The 14724-nt window shown below is 41.4% G+C and overlaps 1 protein-coding gene across 3 annotated transcripts; it reads right to left on the reverse strand.

The window, feature by feature from the left end:
- Positions 1-22: 22 nt before the first annotated feature.
- Positions 23-14671, reverse strand: TXNL4B (thioredoxin like 4B). 3 transcript variants are annotated; one of them, XM_029925550.1, is made up of 5 exons: positions 14604-14671; positions 14385-14504; positions 11682-11850; positions 10217-10368; positions 23-682 (listed from the first exon to the last, which is right to left on the reverse strand). In XM_029925550.1, exons 3-5 carry the CDS (start codon positions 11811-11813, stop codon positions 517-519), a joined length of 450 nt encoding a protein of 149 aa, XP_029781410.1. In that variant the 5' UTR covers positions 11814-11850; positions 14385-14504; positions 14604-14671; the 3' UTR covers positions 23-516. The 3 variants fall into 3 exon arrangements, with proteins under 3 accessions (XP_029781410.1, XP_029781409.1, XP_029781408.1); XM_029925549.1 differs by having other exon boundaries at positions 14385-14642; XM_029925548.1 differs by lacking the exons at positions 11682-11850; positions 14604-14671.
- Positions 14672-14724: the final 53 nt, after the last annotated feature.

Here is a 14724-nt window from a genome sequence, read left to right on the forward strand (position 1 = left end):
CCAAAATAAGACATTTTCTCACTCTTAGTAGAGAATCATTTATTCCAAGAGAAACTGAGATAACAAGGATTGGAGACAGGAGATAAACGCATGAGTGGAGGAACGGGTGAGGGGAGGGGTGCGAGTACATCGAGGGCAGAAGATAAGTCCTTCTGCTCTTATGGGAAGTGACTTTCTATTTTACTCATATATCAAAGTAAACATAAACATGCTAGCCAATGTTTAGAAGGATTCCGTGCCATCTTAAGGAATAAAGAGAAACACAATATTAACTTTAGGAAAGTGACCCCGGTCGTCTTGACTGCACCGGGGGTGCAGGGCATGGACATTAAGCACCCCTGCTCGTTGCAGTGCCAGCGGGTCTCCCACTCGGGTGGGGCATCTCCTGCCCGAGTCAGCGCTCTTCTCCGCTGCGACGCTGAGCGCATCCGAAGGACTCCAGGAAAGCGGCACCGCTGGGTTCACGTACTGTTTCAAGATGTGCTTTTTTCTTCAACTGTGACAGTACCGAATGCACTAAATGTCTTGATAGAGAAGGTCATATTTGGGAATATTCTTGGGATCAATAGGACTTTGAACAATAAGCTTTCCTCTCATTGCTCCTCGATAAATTACTTCAACCAAATCTATGAAGTCTTGCTTGGTTTTGAAACTTCCCACAAACTTAGTGTGATCGGGAGACCTAGAGAGCATGGGAGAAAAACAACTGCTCAGAAATTTAGCGATTTCTCGCTGCAGACCTTCAGGATAAACGAAATGATGCATAGTTCTGATACTTTCTGCTCATCATGGAGACTTCATACATTAAGTCTGACATTGATTTCTCCGTTTGTGATTACAGGGCCTATTTGGTACAGGATTAAAAGCAGAGCTGTGGGCCATTGGGAGGGCACGCAAGCCTTACCATGTGAAGAGTCTCCACTTCAAAATCTACTTTAACCTCTTCTAAGCTCCTCATCAAGTAGAATTCCCTGGGCAATGGCGTGGGCATAGTCTGTTGCTGCTGCTGTTGGCTACACCGTGCAGAGCCCATTAACTGGTCACTGTCTCTGAAGCCCCCTCATTTGTACATTTGAGTAGGGTATGAGATAGTTTTTTTTTCCCTTCCCATTTCAAACATCAGTTATGTTTATTGTAGAAATGTTTTAGAAAAAAACATTGCCAGTGAGGCCAAAGACCACATTTTGGTATACATATTCTTCCAATGTCTGTGTGTGTGTGTGTGTGTGTGTGTGTACACACGTGCATTTCATTTTTTAAAAATTTTGTAATGTTCCAACGAACATAAAACCTATTTCTTTCAAAGTCATTAATCCTGTATCTACAACATCATATGAAATTGACATCTAGTGTCTCTCTGTGGACATCTAGTTTCTTTCTAAGTATTTTGCTTTCTAAATAATGGCAGGATGAATATTCATGCAGCCAATTTTGCCCACTTTCATGATTATTTTCCTTTAGATAAATTCCTGGAAATGCAGTTGCTAAGTTAAAATTTTTACATATTTAAGTTGGTAAATAGTGTCATAAATCACCTTTTAAAAAGACTGCACCCGGGGACATACCTGGATGGCTCAGTGGGTTAACGGACTCTTGATTTCAGCTCAGGTCATGATCTCACAGTTTGTGAGTTTGAGCCCCATGTTGGGCCCTGTGCTGATGGTATGGAACCTGCTTGGGATTATCGTTCTCTCCTTCTCTCTTTCCCCTCCCCCACTTGCACTCTCTCAAAATATATAAATAACTTAAAAAAAAAAAAAAGATTGTCAGGGGCCCCTGGGTGTCTCAGTCAGTTAAAAGTCCGACTCTTGAGGGGGGGGCAAAGATGGTGGAGAAGAAGGGAATTCTGTACTTCCTGCCGGCATCTCTTAAATGAAGAAGGGCTGAAGCCAAAGGAGTCTGAACCCCAAGAGTCTGGGAGGAAAAGCGACGGTCTACTAAGATAGCTTCATAGGTGCGTGATTGTGAACTGGGGAAGGTAAAAACGGGCTGGGACGCGGAGGCGAAGGATCCCCTTCTGCAGAGACGCAAAGGGAGGGGAAAGAGCGGCTGGGGAAGTGCAGAACTGTATCTGGACAAGAGAAAACCCTCGGTCCAGGATGGAGAGGGATCCTATCATTCCATCTCTAACCACAGGGCTCTCGGACAGAGATCCTATCTCTAACTCCATAGCTTTCTTTAGGCTGGGTGCCCTGGTCCCAGAAGTTCCCTCCGGGATAGACGGTATGCAAGGGGTGCAGTCAGCATCAGGAGGAACCCGTCCCCTGCCCAGACCCCTGCTAGAAGTGCCCTGGCGTGTGGGACTACATGTCGGGCAGCATCATTAACGCGCACGGAGTGAGAGCCTGGAACATGGCTGGGTGTGGGACACAGGACACGGCCCACCTTGGCTGCGCCTACGGCACAGTGAGAACAGATCCAAAGGAGTGATTTGGGACACCTGGTTCAAGGAGAAGGGACTGGGGGGGGGGTCGCCTTTTTTCTCCCCACAACCACCAACGCAGGGCCTCACGGATTGGCCGCTGGATCCACAGCAAAGGCGGGACCTGTCTACACCAAACCACACCCATCTGCCCATCTGCCATGAACAGCTACTTTCTTCAGGGAGGCGGACAGATGCTGCGGAAACAGAAGGTTCCTTCCCCGACCAGCACTGCTGCATTGCAGTGATTTGATCAATTCCTGCTATTCAGATACAGTCTCCCTTTTCTCATTCTTATCTCTCCCCTCCTCAGGGCTGGTTATTCTGCTTATAGGCTTAATTAAACAGACATATTTAATCCATTCTCTTGATGTACGTTCTACACCTTTTTTGTTACCTTCCATTCTGTCTCTCTGAAATAATCAGACTGGAGTTTCTCTGGGTAACATGATCTTCATTTTTTCTCCTTGCCTCCTTCCGCATTCTCCTTTTTCTCTCTCTGGATTAAGCCTTTTAGTCTCTCTGCCTGGTCAATGTTCAATTTCTTTCTCTTTCTCCCCACCCCTGTCACTTCTCTCTTTGTATGTGCTCTTCCATAAGCGCTGCCTCTACCCTGCTCTTTATTTGTTGCGGAGATTCCTGGTTTTATGCTTTTAGACTGTCCTTGTTTTTTTTTGGGGGGGGGTTGGTTTGCTTGTTTGTTTGATTGTGGTTGATGTTTCTGTTTCCTGTTTGCCTATCTGTTTTCCTTTCCAGGGGTACCTCAAGGAACAAACCAAAGTACACATGGTGTAGAGTCCAAAATATCACTACAAGTAGGGAAATAAAATAACCAAAGGCACAACAAGAAAAACCAAGGGACACCTTTAAAAGAACACTTCCTGAATGGCCAGGCCCTGGACAGTCTATGAGCCTCCTTTAATACAGCAATACTCACATGTGCAGAGCACATAACAAGCTTTTAAAACTTACAAAAGACAGAAAACTAGCCAAAATGATGAAACAGAAGAACTTTCCTCAAAAGAAATTCCAGGAAATAGTGACAGCTAAAGAATTGATCAAAACAGATATAAGCAACATAACAGAATAAGACTTTAGAACAATAGTCATAAAATTAATCATTGGGCTTGAAAAAGGCATAGATGACAGCAGAGACGATCTGCTCCAAAGATCCCGGATCTTAAAAATTGTTATGATGAATTAAAAAATGCTATACATAAGGTGCAAAATAAAATGGAGACAGCCATTGTATGGATTGAAGAGGCAGAGAGGAGAATAGGTGAATTATAAGACACAATTATAGAAAAAGAGAAAGCTGAGAAAAAGAGAGATAAATTGATCCAGGAGCACAAAAGGAGAATTCGAGAAGTGAGTGATGCAATCAGATGGAATAATATCCATATCATAGGAATTGCAGAAGAAGAAGGAGAGAGAAAAAAGGATGAAGGGGTACTTGAACAAATCATAACCAAGAATTTCCCCAGCCTGGGGAAGGAAACAGATATTGAAATCCAAGAGGCACAGAGAACTTTCCTTAGATGTAACTTGAATTGATCTTCTGCATGACATATCATAGTGAAACTGGCAAAACATAAGGATAAAGAGAGAATTCTGAAATCATCTAGGGATAAATTTGCCCTAACATACAAAGGGAGACACATAAGGGTAGCAGGAGATCTATCTAATGAAGATTGGCAGGCCAGAAAGGAATGGCAGGAAATCTTCAATGTGATGAACAGGAAAAATATGCAGCCAAGAATCCTTCATCCAGCAAGCCTGTCATACAGAATAGGAGAGATAAAGGTTTTCCCCAACAAACAAAAATGGAAGAAATTCATCACCACTAAACCAGCCCTACAAGAGATCCTAAGGGGGACTCTCTGGGGGGAATGTAAGGAACACAAAGTACCAGAGACACCACGACAAGCACGAACCCTACAGAGAACACAAACACTTGATCTGATCAAGAGCAGTGGTTCTCATTTGTTTTGCAGAGAAATGTTTTTCATTTCCGGTGTGTTCTATCCACTTCCCTCTGAAATCCTCAATCTGATTTTACCCATTTTTTTAAGGCTCCTCTTTTTCTCCTTTCAAAAGGCACTGTTGCTATGGCACTTTTCTATAACCTTTTCATTTCTGTGTACAGTAGCTTACAATTGCAGTGATTGAGCATAACCCACTTGTTTGTGTAAATTAGTGAAACCCATTTGTACCCAGTAAGAATGGACTTAAAAGTACTGCTCGGCATGTGTGCTGAAAGTACAATGATTGCTCAAATATAAAGAAATGGCCCAACGAACATGGTTGTGGGCAAGGAAAGAGGAAACAAAGCTAGTCAGATGTGAATTGTATCTGTTGTAATAAACATGTTAAAACAAACAAAAATTGTTATTTTTCTTTTCCTTCGGTCAGTGCATATTAGAATTTGAACTACCTGGGGATTCTTTATCAGAATTATTCTTGTTGAATATTTATACTTAATTGAAATAATTCCTTAAGGGAGGTTTTGTTTAAAGCATATTAACAGGAAATTGTGTATAAAATATGTAATGGAAAAAAATTCAACAAGAATGATTAAGTCACTTCCCAAGTGGTTGTCATTTGTTATAAACCCTGGTTTAACCTGTCTTTCTACTATGACCTTTCATTTTGAAGGATGTGTGTGCTGTAGATAACTGTTCAGGTCTGGTGCTGACTGCTGTTCTTAGCCATCACAAAATGCTAAATTTGTGTAATGGGAGATTCCTTCTGTTATCTGGAAATGGTGGGAAAGCTCAGCTTTGTATATTGTTTCCTAAAGTATATTAAAATAAAAAAAGAAACTATTGCTACTAAAAAAAAAGTAAACAAATATTTAAGACCTGAGGACACCTTCAGATTAAAAGTGAGGGGATGGAGAGGGGCGCCTGGGTGGCTCAGTTGGTTGAGTGTTTGGCTTTGCCTCAGGTCATGATCTCACCGCTCCTGAGTTCGAGCCCTGCATCAGGTGCTGACAGCTCAGAGCCTGGAGCCTGCTTCAGATTCTGTGTCTCCCCCTCGCTGCCCCTCCCATGCTCATATTCTGTCTCTCTCTGTTTCTCAGTAATAAATAAATGTTAACAACAACAAAAACAAATTTAAAAAAAGAAAGTGAGGGAAGGGAGAAATATCTATCATGCAACTGGAAGTCAAAAGAAAACTGGAGTAGCCATACTTATATCGGACAAACTGGACTTTAAAGTAAAGGCAGTAACAAGAGATGAAAAAGGCCATTATATAATAATTACAGGGTCTCTCCATCAGGAAGAGCTAACAATTATAAATGTCTATGCACCAAATTTGGAAGCACCCAAATATATAAAACAATTAATCACAAACATAAGCAATCTTATTGATAAGAATGTGCTAATTGCAGGGGACTTTAATACTCTACTTACAGCAATGGATAGATCAACTAAACAGAAAAATCACTAAAGAAACAATGGACCTGAACGATATATTGGACCAGATGTACTTGACAGATATATTTAGAACTCTACATCCTGGAGCTATGGAATTCACTTTCTTCTCTAGTGCACATGGTACATTCTCCAAGACAGACCACATACTAGGTCATAAAGAAGCCCTCAATAAATATAAAAGAATTGAGATCATATCATGCACACTTTCAGATCATAATGCAATGAAACTTGAAATCAACCACAGGAAAAAATCTGGAAAACCTCCAAAACTATGGAGGTTAAGGAACACCTTACTAAAGAATGAATGGGCCAACCAGGCAATTAGAGAAGAAATTAAAAAAAATACATGGAAATGAATGAAAATGAAAATACAACAATCCAAACTCTTTGGAATGAAGCAAAGGCAGGCCTTAGAGGAAAATACATTGCAATCCAGGCCTATCTCAAGAAACTAGAAAAAGCGCAAATGCAAAGTCTAACAGCACACTTAAAGGAACTAGAGGCAGAGCAGCAAGAGCACCCCAAGCCCAGCAGAAGAGAAATTATAAAGATCAGAGCAGAAATAAACAATATAAAATCCAAAAGACCAGTTAAAGAGATCAATGAAATCAAGAGTTGGTTTCTTGAAAATAAACAAAATTAATAAACCTCTGGCCAGGCTTCTCAAAAAGAAGAGAGCACCCAAATAGAATCACAAATGAAAATGGACCTATTACAACCAATCCCTCAGAAATACAAGCAATTATCAGGGAATACTATGAAAAATTTTTTGCCAACAAACTGGACAACCTAGAAGAAATGGACAAATTCCTAAATACACACACACACACACACACACACACACACACACACACACACACCCAAAACTCAAATGGGAAGAGATAGAAAATCAGAAGAGACCCATAACCAGTGAAGAAATTTAATCAGTTATCAAAAATCTCCCAACGAATAAGAGCCCTGTGCCAGATGGCTTCCCAGGGGAAATCTACCAGGCATTTAAAGTAGAGTTAATACCCATTCTTCTCAAGCTATTCCAAAACAAAAAAATGGAAGGAAAACTTTTGGACTCATTCTGCAAAGCTACCATCACTTTGATTCTCAAACCGGACAGACACCCAGCAAAAAAAGAAAACTACAGGCCAATATCCTTGATGAATACAGATGCAAAATACTGAACAAGGTACTAGCAAACCGAATTCCACAGCATATAAAAAGAATTATCCACCATGATCAAGAGGGATTCATTCCTGGGTTATAGGGTTGGTTCAGTATTTGCAAATCTATCAATGTGATTCATCACATTAACAAAAGAAAAGATAAAAATATATGATCCTGCCAATAGATGCAAAAAAAGCAAAGTACAGCACCCTTTCTTAATAAAAACCTTGATAAAGTCGGGATAGAAGGAACTTACTTAAACATCATAAAAGCCATTTATGAAAAGCCCACAGCTAATATCATCCTCAATGTGGAAAAACTGAGAGCTTTCCCCCTGAGATCAGGAACATGACAGGGGTGTCCACTCTCACCACTGCTGTTTAACATAGTGCTGGAAGTCCTAGCATCAGCAATCAGACAACAGAAGGAAATAAAAGGCATTAGAATGGACAAAGATGAAGTCAAATGTTCACTTTTCACAGATGACATGATACTCTACATGGAAAACCTGATCGACTCCACCAAATGTGTACTAGAACTGACTGATCCATGAATTCAGCAAAGTCTCAGGGTACAAAATCAATGTACAGAAATCAGTGGAATTTTTATAAACCAATAATGAAGCAACAGAAAGAGAAATCAAGAAACTGATTCACACCCATTCACAATTGCACCAAAAACCATAAAATACCTGGGAATAAACCTAACCAAAGATATAAAAGATCTGTATAATGAAAACTATAGAAAACTTATGAAGGAAATTGAAGAAGACACAAAGAAATGGAAAAACATTCTATGCTCATGGATCAGAAGAATAAATATTGTTAAAATGTCAATACTACCCAAAGCAAACTCACATTCAATGCAATCCCAATCAAAATCACACCAACATTCTTCTCAAAGCTGGAACAGACTATCCTAAAATTCGTATGGAACCACAAAAGACTCCTGATAGCTAAAGTCATATTGAAGAAGAAAGCCAAAACGGAAGGCATCGCAATCCCAGAGTTTAGCCTCTACTACAAAGCTGTCATCATGGAGACAGTACGGTATTGGCATAAGACCAGGCACACAGACGAATAGAATAGAACAGAGAACCCAGAATTGGACCCACAAATGTTTGGCCAGTTAATCTTTGATGAAGCAGGAAAGAGTATCCGATGGAAAAAAGACAGCCTCTTTAACAGGTGGTGCTGGGAGAACTGGAAAGCAACATGCATAAGAATGAAACTAGACCACTTTTGTACACCATACACAAAAATAAACTCAAAATCGATGTAGGACCTGAATGTGAGACAGGAAACCACCAAAACCCTAGAGGAGAAAGCAGGAAAGAATGTCCTTGACCTCAGCTGCAGCAATTTCTTACTCCACCCATCTCCAAAGGCAAGGGAACCAAAAGCAAAAATGACCTCTTGGGACCTCATCAAGATAAAAAGCTTCTGCACGGCAAAGGAAACAATAAAAAAAACTAATAGGCAACCGACAGAATGGGAAAAGATAGTTGTAAATGACCTATCAGATAAAGGGCTAGTATCCAAAATCTATAAGGAACTTACCAAACTCCACACCCAAAAAACAAATAATCCAGTGAAGAGATGGACAGAAGACATAAACAGACACTTCTCCAAAGAGGACATCCAGCTGGCCTATAGGCACATGAAACGATGCTCAACATCACTCATCATCAGGGAATTACAAAATAAAGCCACGCTGAGATACTACCTCACACCGGTTGGTCGGAGTGGCTAAATGAACAAATCAGGAGACTACAGATGCTGGCGAGGATGTGGAGATATTAGCACTCTCTTATACTGCTCGTGGGAATGTAAACTGGGGTAGCTGCTCTGGAATACTGCAGAGGTTCCTCAAAAAATTAACAACAGAGCTCCCCTATGACGCAGCAATAGCACTGCTAGGAATTTACCCAAGAGATACATGTACCCCAATGTTCACAGCAGCACTTTCAACAATAGCCAAATCATGGAAAGAGCCTAATGTCTAGCAACTGACGAATGGATCAAGAAGATGTGGTTTATATATACAATGGAGTACTACATGGCAATGGGAAAGAATGAAACCTGGCCATTTGTAGCAACATCAATAGAACTTGAGGGTATTATGCTAAGTGAAATAAGTCTGACAGAGAAAGAAGAAATTATGTGCTTTTAGTCATATGTGGATCAGGAGAAACTTAACAGAGGACCATAGGGGAAGGGAAGGGGAAAAAAAATAGTTAAGGAGAGGGAGGGACAGAGGGAGACAAACCAGAAGAGATTCTTAAATACTGAGAACAAACTGAGGGTTGATGGGGGGTGGGGGAGAAGGGAAAATGGATGATGGGCATGGAGGGGGGCACTTGTTGGGATGAGCACTGGGTGTTACATGGAAACGAATTTGGCAATTAACCGTATTAAAAAAAAGTCTGACTCTTGATTTCAGTTCAGGTCATGATCTCATGGTTGTGAGCCCCACCATGGGCTCCACAATGGGCATGGAGCCTGCTTAAGATTCTCTCTCTCCCTCTCCCTACCTTGAGCATGGTCTCTCTTGGGGGAAAATAAAAGATTGCACCAAATTAATATTTATAGCACCTGTATCCTAGGAGAATAAACAGCTTTAAAATACTTAAAACAGGTGATGTTTAATGCACTTTCAAGTAGATAACAACGAAACAGATACACAGATCTAGATGAGCAGACACCTCAACCACAGAGAGAAATGCTAAGAATTATGGGTACACTGAAAACACATGTTGAGTACTGGGATGCTGACTAGACACAGCAGAAGGTATTAAAGATTTCATGGTGCTTATTCTGGACAGAATTGGTTGGAGAAAGACATCAGAATTCTCTGAGTGGCAGAAGACAGGACACTTGGCCAGAGAGAAGCATGTCTCAGTTTGCTGGAAGGAACACTTCTTTCATAAATGCAGTCTACCAGTCCCAAAAGTTTAAGAACAATGACATATTTTGTAAACTGTACAATTCTTCCCTACTTAAGTAGGATGTTAAAATTTGCCAATCATACTGGAAACACTCTCATTTTTTGCACCGAAGTTTCCCATGACCACGGAGTGTGTGAACTGAGGATACAGCACCAACACAGGCCCACCCTCACGGGCAGGTAAGGACTGGAACCACTTGGGTGAAAGAACTTCTCACGGCTGCAATGACTTCAGGTCAATCTAACTTACCCATAATCCACTTTCATGTGCTGCCCATTGAAGAAAAACACCGTAGACGGAATATAACTGATGTCAAAATAGTGTGTGTAAACGGGAGTTCGGTCCACATCTACCAGATAGATAGCCGCCATCTTACTCAGGTCAGAAGAGGTCTTAGAAAGCTGTAAAGAGAGAAACATATAAGTTACAATGGGAGAGGCAGCTAAGGTTTTTCTATGAAACTTTTTATTGCAATATTCTGTTTGAGAAAAATTCCTAGGGTGAGAATATCCCGAGTTCCATATTAGACACAATGTAACCTTATCATTCAGACAGGGTCCTGGGTAAACTGTGTGAGTACGTTTTTCTTTTTTTTTTTTAATTGATTTTTGATTGTAAAAAGCTTTTATAAACTTTTTATAGATTTATGAAACATGTTTGCTTAAGGAAAAACAATTCAGAAATACATACACCAGACACTGAAATTCCCCCAAATCTCCCTCCTTCCAATCTGTCCATAATTGATAAACATAATAAAAACAGTGAAGACTTGCATAGTGGTTATTATGCCCTAAGTGTTCAAAGTGCTTTATACTTATTAACTCATTTGATCCTTACAACATTCCTATGATCTTATTATTGTCCCCATTTCTTAGATGAGGAAACTGGATAATCTGCCCCGGGTCCCCCAGCTGGAAGCAGTACAGCGCGGATTTGAACTTGGGCAGCTTGGCTTCAGTCTATACTCTTGGCCTCCCCTCCCCTCTATGGCTGAGGGTATAATCCTCTGGCCGTTTTCTCCCTCAAGTTAACACATCACACATTTATTTCTAATCACAGACATAGAGATTCTTATATTGGATCCACACTGTGGGTGGCAGCAATAGAAATGGTGGGAAGAGGTGTTAGTTCAGGGGTAAGTCTCTCTCTAGACTAGAAGAGACAAGAATAAACACATTTTGTCCCGTTCTCCCCCCCTACTCACCGGAGTATGAAGATGTGTTATGAAATCAGAGATTACCATCAGGCACACACTGGAGGCAACACACTAGAAAAGCTTATTTGCAGGCAGAGAAAACGAAGTTCAAACCCCAGCCCTGCAAGTTAGTCTGTCCTGTGGGAAGTCACTTGACCTCCCTGGCATTCATCTCCCCGTGTGGGAGTAGTAATAGTGATGGTAATTATTCCACTGTTGTGAGCACTGAATAAGCGTTTCTGGTCCCAGACGCTGTGTTTCTGGTCCTCCACTGTCTTGCTGGTGAACTGAAGTTGGATGGCTACCGGTGGGGAGGGACGTCTAGGACAGACTCAGCGTGATCACAGGTTTGGGGGCTTAGCTCAGGGCAGGCACGTGACCAGCTCCTAGGGAAAGCGTGCCAACCAATGAAAAGCAGTATCTCTGGGCCTGGCCACTGCCCTTCACGCACTTTGTAGATGCTGAAGTGAGAATGTACAGATTTTTAATGAAAACCATTTATTTAAAAAATTCACTTACAATATCATCTAGCTGCAGACAGACAGGATCGTCGTCTCTCCCAAACCTGAGAACCAACACCTTCTCTGCAGTACTTTTTATTGCTTGGTCTACTTCTTTTTTGCTAGTTAGCTTGGGCAATAGGAAGCTCATCTTGACATAATCCAACTATTTATCGTTACTGTCAGTCCTGAAACACAGTTGCAATATTTAAAGACAAATTAAGCGCATGGGTCCTAATAAAAAAATAATTCTGGAGTAGGTAATACACATATATTTTATTCTCAGAGGAAAGAAATAGCTTCATACAACACAGTGTCAAGACAGTCAAAGAAACACACTAAATGCACAAACTGGTGGCAAGTCCACCAGCTTAAAAAGAAACAATACAAAAAGGTATATTGTGAAAAATCTCCCTCCCTCTCTGCCCTCAACTGGCCCGTCTGGTACTGGTCAGTTTCTCCCCACACGGCAGGTAGCTACTTTCTTTAGTTTCTCATGTATCTTCAGCTTTTTTATGCATTTACGAGAACATACATATATGCATTCATAGGTTTTTTCCCTCTTTTACCCCAAAGATAGCCTATTCTACCTGCCAATGCTCAGTAGGAGAAAGATGACATCCTCAAATTTGGGAATTTCAAGAGACTTTCATTAAGGCAGGGAAGACAAACACACCAGGGAACAGGGCTGTCCTCAGGCCAGTAGGAGCGGGGCGCTGTTCCCACCCCGAGGCCTGAAGGAGCTAAGCAGGGAGTAGTTACAAGTGTGTGGTGGGGCCTGCGGGGCGGAGAAGGCTGTTGTGTAGGTCAGCCTGCACCTAAGGGAGCAGCCACTCTTCCCCCCGCATCAGGCTGACGCACACCAGAACCAGAGAGGAGGGGAGATGCAGAAGGCAGTCAAGCCTCGTGGTCCCGAAGCAGTCTAGAGGAGAAAGAGTGGATCTGGAGAGGCAAATGACAGATGTCCAGCACGTCTACTTTACCCCCACTCTTCGGCAATTTGCTCATTTTTTTCTTAAACCTGGAATGCATAGACCTTCCCTGTACGCGTGTTATCACAGACACGTCTTATTTCACACAGGTACCACACTTTTAAACCTGTCTTTTACTGATGAAGTACTATCATGAGTCCTTGGCTTAAAGATTCTTGGTGCATATCTTATGAGGTGCACCCCACCACATGGCAAACACTGATTAAGAGTGTGTGTGAAGACCACACACACAAAATAAACAAAGCATAAAATACTCAGATAAAAGGGACTTAATCCAATTCCCTCCTTTTACAGACTCGTTGGCTTATAGTTTTGGTTCTAGTTACAGCAAGGACTAGAATCCAAGCCGCCAAATTTCTTTTCTTCTAAAAATTTTAAATTTTATGTTAGAGGGAGAGACAGCGTATGCAAGTGGGGAGAGAGAATTTTAAGCAAGCTCCACACTCAGCACGGAGCCGGACGCGGGCCTCGATTGCATTTGCGCGACCTCAGGATCATGACCTGAGCCGAAAACCAGAGATGGATGCTCAACTGCCTGAGCCGCCCACGTGCCCCCAAGCCACCACATTTCTGGTGCAGGGTTCCTTCTGCTATAATAAGCTCTAATTTTTATGGTTAAGAAACTCTATTTTGAGTCCATCCAGAAGAAAACTCCACTGAGATATTTGATATTTTAAATTTGGCCCCCAAGTTGGCTAATGCTATGAAAAGGGAGGGTTTCTGTGTGTGTGTGTGTGCGTGAGAGAGAGAGAGACAAGTCACATTTTAATTTTAGGGATTAAGAAAATTGTATATAGAAAGTAAAATTGTTCCTGTAACAAGTCGTCCTTTCAACAGGCAAGCTAATTAGTAGGAAGGACTTCATCAAATGTCAGTACCAGAACAAATTACTGATAAAGGGAAAATCAAAGAAAGGCTGGATAGATCCCACACTAGGATTCAAACAGCAACTCCAGTGCCGGTAGATTAGGAAAACTAATGCCTCACGTAAGAAAATGTTCACAGCAAGGGATACCAACAGAGACTTCAAAAAAGAAGAAGTACAAATGGGCAAAAGTATTTGGAAAAGTTAAGCTTTGCCTGTAAACAAAGAAAAGCAAATAGAAGATTTAACAAAGTTACCATTAAGTTGGTAAAGATGAAACAAACTTGCAAGAATGTGAATAAAGGGCCACACGTTCTTACTCCCTGTTGGAATGCAGAGAATCAAAAACTCTTCCAGAAAGGGCAATTTGGGCAACAATTCCATTTCTGAGAATTAACTCAAGTCCACAATGATTTATCACATTCTTAAGGTGAAAAACTGGAAACAACTTAAATAGCCCAAAATAAGGGATTGGAAAAAATGAATGATAGTACAGTCCTACAAAATACTATTACACAGCTGCTAAATACTGTTACAGATGAACATTTCACATACTGAAAAGTTCTCATGATAAAGAAGTTACAAAACAGCACGATGAGTGTGATCCCACTGCTGTACAAAACCTAATATAAATAAATGTATGTATTTACACAGAAGAATAACTGGAAATAAATATCCTAAAACACCGTCAGTGGTGGTTTGCCAGTGAACAGACAGGTGATTTTTACTTATATCGGAGAGAGAGTCTTTCTTCTTCCAAACTATTCGATATACATACATACTTAATATATACACGCTCAACGATGCCTGTGGTTGGGCTTCTGCTGGCCCACAACTGCTAGGGAAAAGGGAAAAGGATGCTTACTGTATCTGTACAAGTCACCTTCTCTTCCACTTGACGGTCCGCAGCCCCGACCACTTCTCCAAAAGGCGGTTCTCTTCGGCGCCAACAGCAGCGACCCCAGCTCAACTGCTTGGCGGACCACTTAAAAAAAAAACACAAAAAAAACCCCCTTAACGGAAAAAAGAAAACTCACTGGCCCGTAATAAACTTGCGGCCCTTCCCCTCAATAGTCCCACAAACCGAAGAGATTATTCGTTATTCTAGTCACCGCCCACTTTGCCCGGCTTTGACGGGAAGTTACGTCACGTCCACCCTTATTAAATAGGACGGACCTCCTTCCCTTTCCTCTCAGAGCAGAGGC

The sequence above is a fragment of the Suricata suricatta genome, chromosome 16 (genome assembly GCF_006229205.1).
Source record: "Suricata suricatta isolate VVHF042 chromosome 16, meerkat_22Aug2017_6uvM2_HiC, whole genome shotgun sequence".
Classification (NCBI taxonomy): Eukaryota; Metazoa; Chordata; class Mammalia; order Carnivora; family Herpestidae; genus Suricata; species Suricata suricatta.

Excerpts from the sequence above, each read along its gene's own strand:
- TXNL4B (XM_029925550.1), bottom strand. The coding sequence starts at position 11,813 with ATGAGCTTCCTATTGCCCAAGCTAACTAGCAAAAAAGAAGTAGACCAA. Across the intron at positions 10,369-11,681 it reads GTCTGCAGCTAGATGATATT|CTTTCTAAGACCTCTTCTGA; the intron begins GTAAGTGAATTT and ends CTCTCTTTACAG. Across the intron at positions 683-10,216 it reads CACATGAAAGTGGATTATGG|GTCTCCCGATCACACTAAGT; the intron begins GTAAGTTAGATT and ends CATGCTCTCTAG.